Raw genomic sequence first — 15,671 nt, 5'->3', positions numbered from 1 at the left:
CACACTGTCCTGAATTCAGGGAGACAACGATTCAAATCCGGGTCAATACATTCAGGTTTAACTTTTCCGTGAGTTTCCTAAAATACTCCATGTAAATGCTGGAATCGGTCCTTTGAAGTTCTTTGAAGTCCAAGCTTTTATTCCGTCTCTAGTTAGTATCATGTTCAACGGATCATTTTCCACGATAAATCGTAATGATGCAGAACGAGTCATTTTACATTCACAGCGCAAAGTAATTTGTAAATATGGCAACATGCTGAAGATTTGTAAGCTCTTTTTATTTTTTTTTAATATACTAATGTAGGCCAGTTATTCCTACCCATCACCTTTTACAAAACAGTGTAATAGAAATTCTCCTACAGAGTAGAAACTGTTACCAAGGAGAAACCTTTTCAGTCTGTTTTCAGGTTTCACTTTTCTGTCCGTGAGACTTTTATATACATGGATAAGTTATCAGAATTTTAGTTGCAGCATTATGCACCCCCTTTTGTGCTGAAGACAATCTTAATGTTGAGTAATGAATGTCATTTTGCCTTCTGGTATTGTAATAATGCACATCATTGTTCTTTTGAAGCTGCGGTGGATTATTGACAACAAACGTCATGAGAGAATAAATATACTATGAAGCAGTAATCAGAATGCCCAACTCCTTAAAGGGATGTCTACAAAATGAGCATGTCTTATTATTCTTACAGCACGTTTTTGATCTATGTAGGCTGTTTTCTTAAAGATAAGTTACGCCAGAACGTTACTGAATGAAAATATGCGCATTATGTCAACTTACTGATTTGTCTCTTCCCAAGATTTGCAATGATTGTAATTGAAACTGTGGCTGAACTAATTTAACTAATTTATTTTGGGAGTTCCAAAACATGCTTTTTCCAGTTTAAATTCTCATAAATATGGACGCTTAAAAATGCTGAAGTTCCTCGCCATGTGTTACACATATCATTGAGATAGTACCCCTAGAATTGCAGGATTGAAAATATTGTGTCTTTTTAAAATTGAGAACGAGGCGATTCACAGAAAAGCAGTCAATGATAATTTTAAGAACGTTTTTTTACCTTCTTCAGTTTATGTATTTATGCTTGCATTGATTAAAATACTAGTCTCATCCCCCCCCCCCCCAAAAAAAAGAAAACAAAACACTAATACTGCTTGTTGTGTATTACACGGAAGATCGCTTAGGTATGCGAGAAACAATAGTGGACCTCATACGTGATCTGATGACCTATTTGTAAACGGGACGTTAAACCCTGACCTTCCGTCTTCCCTTTTCGCGTAAAGTAGCATTTTAGAGAAATGCATTACCTCTTTAAAGATTGGCGGGTGTCTAAATGAATAGACTAAACTTAAGATCCCAAGTGCTCTGTGATTTAAGATTAAAATTGCGTGTTAACATTTGAGAATCCCCATGTCAACATCCAATACAAACGAAGAGCTAACTGGTTTTTCAAGAAGCATATTCTGTAAGTAAAAAGTTAGACACGTTCGGAAACATTTGCACGTATCAAGAAACTTAATCTTCCACACTGTCGCAAGGCATCACTCCATGATAAACTGCGTACAGGTTCAGAATCTAATTCTGCACACGAAAATCCTGTACGTCGCAACCCCTCCTCCCCTTGTTGGCCGGATACTGATGTTGAAAATTCCTTTCGCGATCAGGATTAGATCCTGCTACCTGTGGGTCGAGAGCCACGGCAAAGCCGTACGATAGTGATCTAGGGTACGGTGGCAGGATTATTCCGGGGCGTTAATTAGGACAGCGACTGACATTAAATGAGAAAACTGAGCAGAAATTTTGCACTTGCTGCCAGAGCTGACTAGGAAACTTCGGTGAGACCCACCTGTTGCCTGGGCCCCCCAGGCAGTGACCATGACGTCGACGCCTTCAAAAGTGCTGTCCACGTCTGAGTACCGCGGCAGCGCGGCAGGCGTCACGTATTCTGCAACAGAAGTGGTAAGGGCGCGTGCAGAAGAAATCTGAGTATTTGAACATTGATTGTAAACACCTCTGTAGATTATGGATCTGATTTCTCCACCTCTCTGTTTAAGAAAGTGGCAGTAGGCCGTTGATATAATTTACTGGGCGGCATTCAGCCGTATTCTGTCATAGTCCCACTACTGCTCTCGCTCAGTTAATGATATACCATTTTAGTGGAATAAGAAAATGGAATTAGACTTTTGATAAGATGGTGCAACTATTGTTGTCAATCGAAGAAAAGAAACTAGACAAAATAAACATAGAAAGTAAGTCATTTACTAATTTATGAAGGTTAGTAATTTATTTTGCACAAAAGGCCTTGCTGAAAACTTTGAAAAATACAAAGTTTATTAACTTTTGCAATATAAAATGTACCATATTTCCAATTACCAACCAGAAATTATAACACTCTAGAATTTTCTAACTTCTTGCGTCAATATATTCAGTAAAGCTTCAGCTGAGTAAATGATATAACAGACCTGCTACAACGTTTAGTTACAGCTTGAATGGGCATGAAACGAATTTTCAAGTTTAGGTTCATAGACATCAATAAGTTTATATTTTATTCAACTTTGCAATACTTTTAAATATTACTTCACTTAGCCAAAGTGCATTCATTAGACAAAATATAATAATGAGGATTGTGTGGCGGTTTCGCCTTATGTGATAATTTGATAGCAAAAGAAACATTCCCAAATACTGTAATAGAAGCAAAGTAATCCGCTTTTCCCTCTAGTGAGGCTGACACAAGAAAGAGTGAAATAAAACTCTTTCGCTATTTTCCTACAGAAATAACTGTGACAAGGAAGCAACAGTTTTATCCAGTGTGTACTGAAGTTCTTTCTCCTTGTATTTCTTACATATCATAGAACGACTGTTGAATAAGAAGTTAATTACAGACCTGTAAATGGACAGTATGAAGACAAGGATATACTCATTAACTGTATGTACAGCTTTTGTTTAACTGACATATTACACATCAAAATGTTCATCATGAATATGATCTGTTGTACATATAGCTAAATTAACTACTTGCTGAAAATGAAGGGGCGCCAACTGCCTTGCCGCACTGGTCACACCGGTTCCCGTCAGATCACCGAAGCTAAGTGCTGACGAGCTGGGCTAGCACTTGGATGGGTGACCATCTGGTCTGATGAGCGCTGTTGGCAAGCTGGGTGCACTCAGCCCTTGTGGGGCAAACTGAGGAGCTACTTGACTGAGTAGTACCGACTCCGATCGCATAAACCGACATACGTCCGGAGAGCGGTGTGCTGACCACATGCCCCTTCATATCCGCATCCAGTGACGCCTGTGGTCTGAGGATGACACGGCGGCCGGTCGGTACCGTTGCGCCTTCATGGCCTGTTCGGACGGAGTTTACTTTAGTTTAGTTTGCAATGAAGGGGCAGACCCTTTATAAACTTGCCGAAACTTACAATGAACTACCATTGGCGTTAAAGACTTGGAAACAAAGAATTCTACGATGACACTGTAATGTAGTTTGCCAATTTTATACAAAACTGTTTTAAAATGTTGTACAACAAATATTATCCTACAAATCAAATTGACACTTGACTGGTGTTATTCTACAGCATGCACCGACGCAACAAAAACAAAGTATCATTTATGTTAAAGCCTTCTCAATATGAGGCGGACAAATATTCTCCTTGCCCTCTTAAAATTCCTACAAAATGAGATACCATTGTTTTAGATGATGGTCTTTGACGATAGCAAAACGCTAAAGGAAATGCATGTAACACTTGGCGACAGATGGACAGGCGGCATTGGCCACGGCTACTATCCACCGACGTCAAAAGTAAGCAGAAGAGACGAACTCTTGGCAGTCATTGTGAACACTGACACACCACCTCAAGTTTAAAAATAAAATACGGCTGAACAAAGGTATGTGGTGATATTTCAGTAATTGTAATCGAAACTGCCAGAAAATAGCAGTGTTTAAATTTAATGGTATTACTGCATAACTTTTCAAGTCGATTTTATTACTGTGCTTTTATCATAAATTCTGCATTGAAAGTAAACCACTTCTAGATGCTATTCAAGGACTCAGTCCGTCTGGTCATTTTGACACCAGAGATCAGTTTAAAATATCATTTCATATACCAGCCTTTTAATACGATTTCAAACGTTTTTACTTGAGTAGGCAGCACCGATCAGACGTATAAAGAATGAAATAAGGCTTTACATTCGTCTAGTTCCGTAATGAAACGAAGAATGGGACACCAACCAGGTTAGATTTCAGCTTCTTTTGGGTAACCGGCAAGCTAAGTTGAACTCTGATCTTCCCTTCCCACTTTCACTAGGTAGCTAAATGTTTTCAGATGCGAGAAGCAGAAGGTCACGCGGAAAGCTGTGAGTGATAGAACCACCAAAAGTAACATAGAACGTTTATTACAGAGTCGATGTAACACAGAAACAGTCACCGTTTTATATACAGTGGTGTTCATAAGCAGCTACTTGTATTTGTCTCTAAATAACGTGTAATTGAAATACTGTGTGAAACTCTAATGATAGATGCGATACATACGGTTGAAGAAGACTCTTCCGGGCACACTCAGGAGTCCGATGTTGTGCCTCAACGTGGTGGCGTCATAGCCGGGGTGCTCCAACCCTGAGTTGGTCACGATGACCACTGAGTAGTCGTCCGTCGTTACCAGGTCAATTACTCCCAGGTATATGGTCCACTCCATGTACCTGCGGCAATTGCGGTGTGTGTTAGCCGGAAACAGGGCCCAATACGGCACCAATGTGGTAATGTGAATCAAAACAATACAGCATGACCAATGGGTGTGTGTGTGTGTGTGTGTGTGTGTGTGTGTGTGTGTGTGTGTGTGTGTTCCTGCTCGACCAGTCCAAATAATAGTTGTTTACGAACATGTGTTAGCAGCGATGCACTGCTTCTACTGCAGTTGGCATTTGTAACCTGCAGTTTGTGCAAGTTCTTTGGTGAGAGCTAATAATTTTCTCGCTATCGTGATGTTAATAAAAGTTGCAGGTGATCTCAGAAAGTGCAATGTAAGTAATAGATAGAAATGGAGGTAACATAGAAGGTTCTTTATAACGATAATCTCTGATACTTTTCTTGAAAATGTTTAGCGAGTCACGCTTGGTGATTCAGGTGGAAAAGTTTAGTGTTTGTCACCAATTTTTTTTATTTTTTCCCATTTATTCCTGTAGAACATATTAATTTCCGTTCAGCTCTATATTTAGTCTGGTTTTGAAAAAATGCATAAGGCTATATGTTGCGTTATTGATGATGTCGCTATAGAAAGAAACGCCGGTGAATTCAATTATACTTGTGGCGATAGGAACAAAATCGTTTGTCATTCTTGTTTCAGCTTAACACTGGGTAAACAAACTAAAAATAGGAATGAAAAACAGGAATATAGTTTCCAGAATCATGAGACCAGCTATTCTCACTGAGACAGGGTGCCCACACAAGAAAGAAAACAGTTGGTTTGTAGCTTTGTGCAAGCTGAACTTAATAGCTTGTTGCAGGATGCAGCTATCGAAAGAACGAAACAGTAGTTGGCGTGGAATGAATAGGGAAGTCCCCAAATAAGTAAGCTGACGTGGTGAACTCCAGTATAATGTACAATATTTTCTAATAATATTGGATTGTATAAGGTTTCATCAAATCTGAGATCAATCCATTCAATAGCTTTCCTCTAATTAATTGAAAATCGTAACATAAAATTATCTCAGTATGTTGAGATACAAGAGAATAGCTGAGAAACTATCTAAAGAGTATGGAAGGTTGTAATATTAAAATTACTTTTGTGTAATATATATAAAGTTATGTTTAATTTTGTTAAGAATTCACTGAAACTATCAGATTATGTGCAATATTAAGTAATCTATGATACTCTGAAATGGCAGATTGTATATAAATGATGTAATCAATAAGAGAGAGCATTCTACCTAGAGGGTAGTTATACCTAGGAACGCACGATTTTTTTTGGTCGGTACTTCACCGTAGCGACTGATTTTGGAATCATTTACAGGAAGGTACTCTAGAGATCGTCATAAGCAGTTTGCCCCATTTTCTACACACGTAAGTTGTAGACATCAGTATGTTTTGCGTAGAATTTGTAAATATTTAACGTTCTAGACATTTAAGTGCTGTATAACATATCAAAGCCATTTGGAATATATTGCTAATTCTTCAGGTACAGAATTTTATGGTGACTAAAATGCTATATATTTCAGAACTATTTATGGCATTGAACAGTTAAGTTATGCTTCGTCGGTCTTGCGCCATCGTATACCTCAGAACAGAAGAAGATCTCTACCATGAAAGACATGATATTTGCAAATTTGACCCGTCTTGAAAATGGCAATTTGTGTTTGTTGCCAGTAGCATCTGTTTCAACAAATTTTTTGAGTTGTAGCTGGTTTTTCATAATATTTGTGCATAATTTGATTTCTCTTACTGATTATTAGTGTGCGGTAGAGTTAACAGATAGACGACCAAATAAAATATTTACGAGTTTTTCTCGACTTCAAACTATTAAAATTTCAGTCGAATATTTTCTTGGTAGATGATCGTGTTGTAGCTTGGAACATTTTCAAATTTGGAAAAACTTTAATTTTTCGAAGTAATTTTTGTAACTTAAGAAAAAGACTTACAGGATATAAAAAGTGATTGCCATCACTTAAAAAGGCAATAACAAAATACAGGGTGTTCATAAATTCCCGTTACAAACTTCTAGGACTTAAAGAGGGGTCTCATTAGACACTGAATTGGAACCCATGTCCGGAAACATACCATTTACGTGCTATAGCCATTTGAAAATATGATACTAAGGAGACCACATTTGCAAGTAATTCACTACGCCTGACCCAGTACATAGCTTGTTTTACAATTCCACTCATTTGTAACAAAAGGAACAAAAAGGAAACTTAATCAGTTTTCACAAACACTGTTTTTCACAGTTAAACTTCGATTTCGGGTGTGCGGCGTCTCCTTGGAGCTCCAAAGTCACGTTTGCTAAGGATGAAGGTACCCATTTCTCGAAGCCGTTGCATAATTGTCGCGAAAAGGGTATGCGACGGAGTCGAGCGTTGGCGTTGTGGCAACGAGCAGCTCTTCCATTACAGTGAGGTTCTCCATTCAGAAGGATCTTGTCGGTGTGTTTCACAACTTGTACTCAATCACGTTGCTCTAACAGTCACGGACACGTGAATGAGGCTCGAACCAGGTCAGAGAGGGAGGGCAGACGTCAAATTACATCAGCCGATCCCACGTGAGCTCCTCCACCATGACTGCCATGTTGCATACCTACCTACCAAACAAGTTCTTAAACGACTGTAGCACGAAACGGTACGTTTCCGGACATGGCTTCCTATTCTACTCACAAGGGAACCTCGCCATCGCAACCCCCCTCAGATTTTGTTATAAGTTGGTACAGTGGATAGGCCTTGAAAAACGGAACACAGATCAATCGAGAAAACAGGAAGAAAATGTTGGAACTATGAAAAAAATAAGCAAAATATACAAACTCAGTAGTCCATGCGCAAGATAGGCAAAATCAAAGATAGTCTAAGCTCAGGAGCGCCGTAGTGCATGCCGGCACGGTAGCTCAGCTTGTTCGGTCAGGGGATTAGCTGCCCTCTGTAATAAAAAAAAGTGAGTGGAAGGATCAACGACGAACTGAAACGGGTGTCTTGCGACATCGACCGCAGCAGATACAACGAACGAAAAAAGAAAAAGAAAAGTGCCGTGGTTAGCGTGAGCAGCTGCGAGGCGAGAGGTCCTCGGTTCAAGTCTTCCGTCGAGCGAAAATTTTTACTTTCTTTATTTTCGCAAAGTTATGATCCGTCCGTTCGTTTATTGACGTCTCTGTTCACTGTAATAAGTTTAGTGTCTGTGTTTTTCGACCGCACCGCAAAACCATGCGATTAGTAGACGAAAGGACGTGCCTCTCCAATGGGAACCGAAAACATTTGATCGCAAGGTCATAGGTCAACCGATTCCTCCACAGGAAAACACGTCTGATATATTCTATACGACACTGGTGACGGCATGTGCGTCACATGACAGGAATATGTTGTCGACCCACCTAACTTGTACACTTGGCGAAAGGGTAAAAAGATTCTTCTACCTTGCCCGATTTAGGTTTTCTTGTGGATGTGATAATCACTCCCAAAAAAGTGATGAAAACATAACGGACGGAGAGATAATAATCGTCTGAAAATAAAAAGTTAAACTTTTCACTCAAGGGAACACTTGAACCAAGGACCTCTCGTTCCGCAGCTGCTGACGCTAACCACGGGACTACGGTGCTACTGAACTCCGACTGTCCTTGATATTGCCTATCTCGCGCATGGACTACTGAGTTTGTATATTTTGCTTATTTTTTTCATAGTTCCACACAACTTCTTCCTGTTTTCTCGATTGATCTGTGTTCAGTTTTTCAAGGCCTGTCCACTGTGCCAACTTACAACTAAATCTGAGGGGGGTGCGATGGGGAGGTTCCCTTGTCAGTCCCGTCTACAAGTCCTAGATGTTTGTAACGAGAATTTCCGAACACCCTGTGTATTAATCTTCTATTACAAGATTGGTAGAGGGGGAAATCTAAAAAGTATAGCAAGGAAGAACACTCTCACCCTAATATGTAACAAAGACTGCGGATGTAGAATTTTTTTATGCAGGCAGAATAGATCAACGAAATTTGATCTGTGACCTCTTCAAAAAAGTGAGTCTTCTTTATTTTTGCAGTCGATGCTGTGGATTTTTACTGTACATATACAGGGTGAACATTAATAAAACCGAGAAACTGCAGGGACGGACTCCTGACTCGAAATAGAGGATAAAAGGTCCTATGAACACGTGTCCGGAAATGCAGCGTTGCCATGGTAGATGGCGCTGACGAATGAAGGTCCCTCTGACCACATACCGTGTGTTTCTCATATCCTGCAGTCTGTGCGATTGACGCAGCGTACTGTAAGCAGCAGAATGGTCTGGTATTCATGTGGGGAACAAGTGATTGGTGTTTCTGTACGGCCAAGCCGATGAAAACGGTCGAAAGGCAGCACGGGTAGACTTAAACAAGAAAACAAGCATCCTCATAGACGCCAACCACATCACAAAATATTTCAAGCTCTTTTTGGGCGTTTGTGATATCATGGGTCCTTTCAAACAGGAAACGTGGACGGAGGCGGCGGACTGTGCGACACCAGATTTGGAAGACTAGGTTCTACAAACTTCCTGGCAGATTAAAAATGTGTGCCGGACCGAGACTCGAACTCGAGACCTTTGCCTTTCGCGGGCAAGTGCTTCGAGTCTCGGTCCGGCACACAGTGTTAATCTGCCAGGAAGTTTCATATCAGCGCACACCCCGCTGCAGAGTGAAAATCTCATTCAGGAAACTGGCTTCTACAGTTTATTGACACGAATCCTAGTACAAGCTCCAGCTCCTGCCAACACGGTGTAAGCCCAAGTACGATTATGTTTATGCAACATGACAACCGCTACCATCCCTATCACCTGAAATCCCATGGAGACCACTTTTAACATCTGTTGTGACGTGGGTGCGGTGCAGGGAAGATTTGTTGTCGCTGCACGCCCACTGTCCATTTCCGGACACATGCTCATAGGACCTTTTTTCCTCCACTTTCAGGAATCAGTCCCTGCAGTTTGTCGGTTTTATTAACGTTCATCTTGTATACAGTCCGCATCTATCTAAATGAAAATGATACTAGGTTATTGAGTTGTAGGGTGTGCTTCCCGATATCTTAGTCCTCCTTGCACGATATTTCGGTGACGCGACTCTTCACTTTCATGAGGTGCTGCCTGACTGAACTTCGGATGGAGCGTTAATTTGTAACCTCTGACTTCCCGCTCCGTCCGCGCCATCTGACGTTCCCAGTGACCATGTCTCGCATGCCAGTTCCCTTCAATAAAGCGCTGGTCTTGCCAGACAAATTAAAAGTGGCTTCAATATCCCATCTCCGATAGAGAGTTTTAGGACGTTTGCTGTGGTTGTAAGCCAACTGCCGCAACTGGGATGCTTCACTACCACATCGCTGCTGTTTCTCTAAAAGAACCGAGGCCGGATCACGAAGACCCTACTCCACTGCGTAGAAAATGAAAAAAAGAAAATTGGCGTGTACGTTCGATACTGAACGAATAACAGCTACTTTTGCCAAACTTCCTCATCCAGACAAATATGCCATCTAAGAAGCGAGCCCACGCCACTTAGCAAGAACGTTAGTCATCCTGTTGGGAAAAGTCACTGTTCGTGTTCTACTCACAACCAGTGATTTAGCGATAATATATGAATGGAGTAAATTTGACTGTTCTTCAAATCAATAATATTGGCCTGTTGGAGACTCATAACACGTGCACAGTTCCGTCTAGGGATTAACTTCATGTATAGAAGAGGATAGAAAATAAAACTGTTTCTATAGAGTTAATTTTTCTCGTCTCAGTACAGACGCTGACAAGATATACTTTAATAAAACATTTTAATATCCCGTTGCGACAGAAGTGATTAGAGACGCCTTTGAACTCGTGGTTTCAAATATAGAAACAAGAATGAACGTCATCTAACGATGAATTTTACCTCTGAGAACTGGTAAATACATGAATAAATAAACCACCAGATAAAACATTAGTGGACCCTTGAGAATCACGCTAATATCGTGCAACACCACGATTAGCCTCTAAAATGACCCCCATACTGAGAGGAACACAGTTCATAACTTTTCAGCTGACATGACATATCCAACTGAATTCACTTATAGATCAATAGCTCATGTAGAGCTATCAAATTGCTAGATGTTAAGTACTACGCTTCATCCACTGTTACCAACAATCCTAGACAGTTTCTGTGGAATCAAGATTGATGATTTAATGAACCAGTCGAGCTGTGAGAGGGTGCCTATGTATTCGACAGACCAGGTGCATATATTCTAAGGTCCGTGATCATGTTTTCTCGCACTTGCAGGCGACAGACCGAAATATGGAAAAACCGCGAGAAATGTGTGCTTCAACCAAAATTCAGATGCTAGCCAAACTTCCAGGTGCGCTGTTGTAATGGCCACGAGCGGCACCTGTGCGTTGCTCTCCTTACGCTGCAACTGCCAGTCGTGCTCACAAACGTGCTCTGTGTAGTTGTGAATGCCTTATGTCAGAGCTCATTCTATTCGCACGTCCGTAAATTGTTGGTGCTCCTGTGTTGCGTACTTCCGTAAGTAAGGTAGTCGAAGTGTTTGGTATATCGAAGATTCACAACGCATACAGGAAATGCGGAGAAACATCTTCCGATAAGCCACAAAACGCACGAATGTGTGTGTTGAGTGAGCGTAACCGATGATTATTGAACAGGATTGTGTGAAAAAATAAGAGGTGGTAAGGCTGCAAAAGACAATGAAGAACTGAATGTCGCACTCGCGAATCTTGTCAGCACCAAAACAACAGATAGGGAGGTCCGTAAAATAAGAATTGAAAGGTGGGCTGGAATTCCAAAACCACTCTTCAGTGATTGAAGCGCCCGTAATAGAAAAACGTGGTGCCGAAGCCATAAAACCTGAACTGTGGAGCTATGGAAGAATGTCGTTTGGTTTGACGAGCCCTGTTTCATCCTGTTGTTTCCAACTTCTAGCCGATTTTTCGTCCCAAGAGTGAAATATGGTGGGGATTCAGTGTTGATTTGGGTATTCAGTGGGTCCCATGGCTTTTGAAATGTCAAACTCCTGCCAAGGGCTGTGTGTCCATTTTGTACGATCGGTTCCATCCCATGGTACAATATTTGTTCCCGAATGGTGATGCTGTGTTCTATGACGACAGGTCCCCTTGAGTCTTTATAGAAGGATGCGTGATCGTTATCCATCTCCATCATCGTTACCGGAACTTGCCGCTAGTTCGCAAGAAATAATGGTATAATATTCCATTTAAAACTGTACAGGATCACTACTTATCCATTCTGAGACGAACTGAAGTTGTTTTGGATGCCAACGTACAGCATTACTCTTCATAGCGTGCTGTTTTTCGTGTTTCCATACTTTTCTCCACCCCGTGCGTTTCCATGGTTGTTCCTGTCTAGTTCGGCTAAAACCGATACGTCTCCCGCCCATAACCGGGTGCAGCGTTTGTGCGTGGATGGCAAACGCTGTACTTTTGCTACTGACGATATAATTTGTTCCATTTATCTTGGCCTCTACAAATAATTTTTTTCCTATATATAGGGTGAGTCGCGTAAGACGTATTACCCCCTTTATTCCGGGGGCGATTGCACGTATCGGCATGCGGTTTTCGGCGAATCATAGCGGACTATGGGGCACATACGTTGGTACATGCAGAATAATCACAACGTTTATATTGCCCGAGATAATGAGGCAAGTACATGTTTTTTAAATGGGACACTAACTTTGCTTAAAAGACGGCGGATGAGGATTTACCTACGTAGCGTAGGTCGTGCACGCTGCATAGAGCACGGATACTCGGCCCGCGGGTCGCGCGAGGCGTGTTTACGATCTGCAGCCGCTTCCGGCCGCCTCGACCTTCAATCGTACAATATTTCCCAGCGTTTTTTAAGCGAAGTTTGAATCACAATAGCAACATGCGTTGCATCACTATACGCGTCTTTTCCAGAGCGCTCGAATGATGGTAAAAAAAGTATAGCGTCCCATTTAAAAAACATGTACTTGCCTCATTATCTCGGTCAATATAAACGTTGTGATTATTATGCATGTACCAAAGTATGTGCCCCACAGTCGACTATGATCCGCCGAACACCGCTTGCCGATACGTGCAATCGCCCCCGGAATGATTGGGGGTGTTATATCTTACGCGACTCACCCCGTATATTAGCTGCAAGGGGTACATTAGCCAGCATGATAGCCTTTCATGTAACTTTATTCGTTAAGAAGAAATGGACAGCAGTACGTCTTTTTTAAGTAGCACTCTTCTGAATGCCTATTCCGAAACATACCAAAATGTAGCAAAACTTACGCTCTTAATAAAAAAAAGATAAGAAAACGATGCACAACGTAGGAAGTATCCGAATGGAATGGAAATCTTTAGATGTGACGCACATGTAGAGACAGACAAATGATTACAGTTTCAAAACAATTGGATGATTTATTGAAGAGAAATAGCTTCACCAATTGAACAAGTCAGTAAAGTGTTGTGTTGTTCTTAGCATGAGTTACTTTAAGTTAGTTTAAGTAGCGTGTAAGTCTAGGGACCGATGACCCAAGCAGTTTGGACCCTTAGAAATTCACACACATTTGAACATTTGAGTAAAGTGTTGTTCCATCTCTGGCCATTATGTAAGCACTTATTCGGCTTGAGCTTGATTCATAGCATTGTTGGATGTCCTCCTGAGGGGTATCATGCCACATTCTGTCCAATTGGTGCTTTAGATCGTCAAAATTCCGAGGTGGTTGGAGGGTCCTGCACATGCTCCAAACGTTCTCAGTTGATGAGAAATCTGGCGATCTTGCTGATTAAGGCAAGCAGTAGAAACTTTAGCCACGTGCAAGCGGGCATTATCTTGAAACTTCCTGGCAGATTAAAACTGTGAGCCCGACCGAGACTCGAAGTTTGGAAGGTAGGAGACGAGGTACTGGCAGAAGTAAAGCTGTGAGTACCGAGCGTGAGTCGTGCTTCGGTAGCTCAGTTGGTAGAGCACTTGCCCGCGAAAGGCAATGGTCCCGAGTTCGAGTCTCGGTCGGGCACACAGTTTTAATCTGCTAGGAAGTTTCATATTAGCGCACACTCCGCTGCAGAGTGAAAATCTCATTCTGGGCATTATCTTGTTGAAACATAAACCCAGGATGATTTTCCATGGAGGCCATCAAAATGGAGCGGAGAATATGCTGTATGAGCGCCGCTGATGACAACCAAAGTGATCCTGGTATGAAATGAAATGGCGCCCCAGACCGTCACTCCTGGTAGTAGCACCGTGCTGCGACAGCCGCTGTGGCCGAGCGGTTCTAGGCGCTTCAGTCCGGAACCGCGCTTCTGCTACGGTCGCAGGTTCGAATCCTGCCTCGGGCATGAATGTGTGTGATGTCCTTAGATTAGTTAGGTTTAAGTAGTTCTAAGTCTAGGGGACTGATGACCTCAGCTGTTAAGTCCCATAGTGCTTAGAGCCATTTTTTGAGTACCTTACTGCGGGTGACAGGTTGATATCCCACCGCTGTCTTCGCTGATCACTGGGGCACAGTCTGAAGTGGGACTTATCACTGAAGACAGTTCTACTTCAGTCAATGATGTTCCAGTCCGCGATGACCAGCGATGACCTGTCTGGAGACGACCCGGACAATGGTGGGGTACCAACTTGACTGTCACCCGCCGTGCGGCCTGAAAATAAAGAGTGATGGTCTGAGGTGTCATTTCTTTTCATAACAGGAACCCTTTGGTTGTCATTTGCCGAAGCTTTCAGGCACAGCGGCACGGCGGCAATATTATACACCCCACTTTGTTGCCCTTCATGGCAAGCCATTCTGGGCTTTAATTTCAGCACAGAAAGAGTTTCTACTGCTTTTCTTCGTGCTTATCAAACCCTACCTCGGCAAGCAAGGTGGTCAGAGCTCTCCCCAGCTGAGAAAGTCTTGAGCATATTATGTTCAGGACCCTCCAACCAGTCCGGGATTTTGACAATCTAACGCGTCAATTGGACAGAATTTGGCACGATATCCCTTAGGAGGACATCCAACAACTGTGTCTGTCAATGCCAAGGCGAATAACTGCCTGCATAAGGGCCAGAGATGGGACAACACCTTACTGACTTGCTCAATTGGTTAAGGTTTTTCTCTTGAATAATCATCCGATTTTTCTGAAACTGTAACAATTTGTTTGTCAGTTGATCTACGTCACATCTACCAATTTCCGTACCATTCGGTTAATTTCGTCGTGGAGCCTCAGTCCTTTTCTTTTTCTCTCAGCGCACTCACGAGTAGATGCACTGGCCGGCGGTGAGCAGCCAGCCGTCGGTGATGAGCGCGGCGCCGCACGCCGTCGTGCCGGCCACGTTGACGTAGGCGGCGAACGGGAACTGGCCGCGCGCCGCCGCCCCGCCTCCCACGATGCGACCCGTCCTCACGGCCGCGCCGTCTGCAACAGGTGAAGCTGAGTGGACAGCACGGCTAAACTGAGTAAAGGCGTTCAACCTCCAGGCATCTAAGATCCGTGCTGCCGCACAGTTACTATTGTCGCGCCACGGAGATTTCCGATGTCAGATGGGTAAAAGGGACGCGAAGAGGAAAAATTACTAGTGCGTTTGCGCATCCCGAAAAACGAAATCCAAAGGGCAAAATTCAGCCGTCTCATTCTTGTATGGTAAGTACGCCAATTTTGACAATTCATGTAGTGTAAGTTGCTGTGACTTCTCCTGGTACGTTGATAGTAGACATAATAACGATATATCGATATACCAGAAATACCTAATAACTCTAACGTGCATATACTGTTACTAATAATTTCATACATGTAACCACTCTTTTTAATATATCCTTTCAATTCTTGTTGTTGTTGTTGCAGTATATGTTTAGGTCTTCCATCTTAAGACAGGTTTGCTGCAGCTCTCCAATTCAGCCCAAATCCATTTCAACCTGTTTACCGTTGTCAAGCCTTGATTTTCCTCTGGAAATCGTATCGCCACACTTTTTTCTAATCACAAATCAACAATTCCTCTTTGCACCAGGGTGTCTTATC

At 42.2% G+C, this 15,671-nt stretch overlaps 1 protein-coding gene across 1 annotated transcript in view; it reads right to left on the bottom strand.

Moving 5' to 3' along the window:
• Positions 1-15,671, bottom strand: part of LOC126456233 (collagenase-like) — a 43,432-nt gene that overhangs the window by 12,402 nt on the left and 15,359 nt on the right. Inside the window, exons 3-5 of the mRNA XM_050091986.1 lie at positions 14,912-15,071; positions 4,533-4,699; positions 1,851-1,949 (exon numbers count right to left, since the gene is read on the bottom strand). Coding sequence (XP_049947943.1) covers positions 1,851-1,949; positions 4,533-4,699; positions 14,912-15,071 — 426 coding nt within the window. The remainder of the gene's footprint in view (positions 1-1,850; positions 1,950-4,532; positions 4,700-14,911; positions 15,072-15,671) is intronic.

This window comes from Schistocerca serialis, chromosome 2 (assembly GCF_023864345.2).
Source record: "Schistocerca serialis cubense isolate TAMUIC-IGC-003099 chromosome 2, iqSchSeri2.2, whole genome shotgun sequence".
NCBI classification, from domain to species: domain Eukaryota; kingdom Metazoa; phylum Arthropoda; class Insecta; order Orthoptera; family Acrididae; genus Schistocerca; species Schistocerca serialis.
The sequence above is the reverse complement of the archived record's forward strand: the minus strand, read 5'-3'. Positions and strand labels throughout refer to the sequence as shown.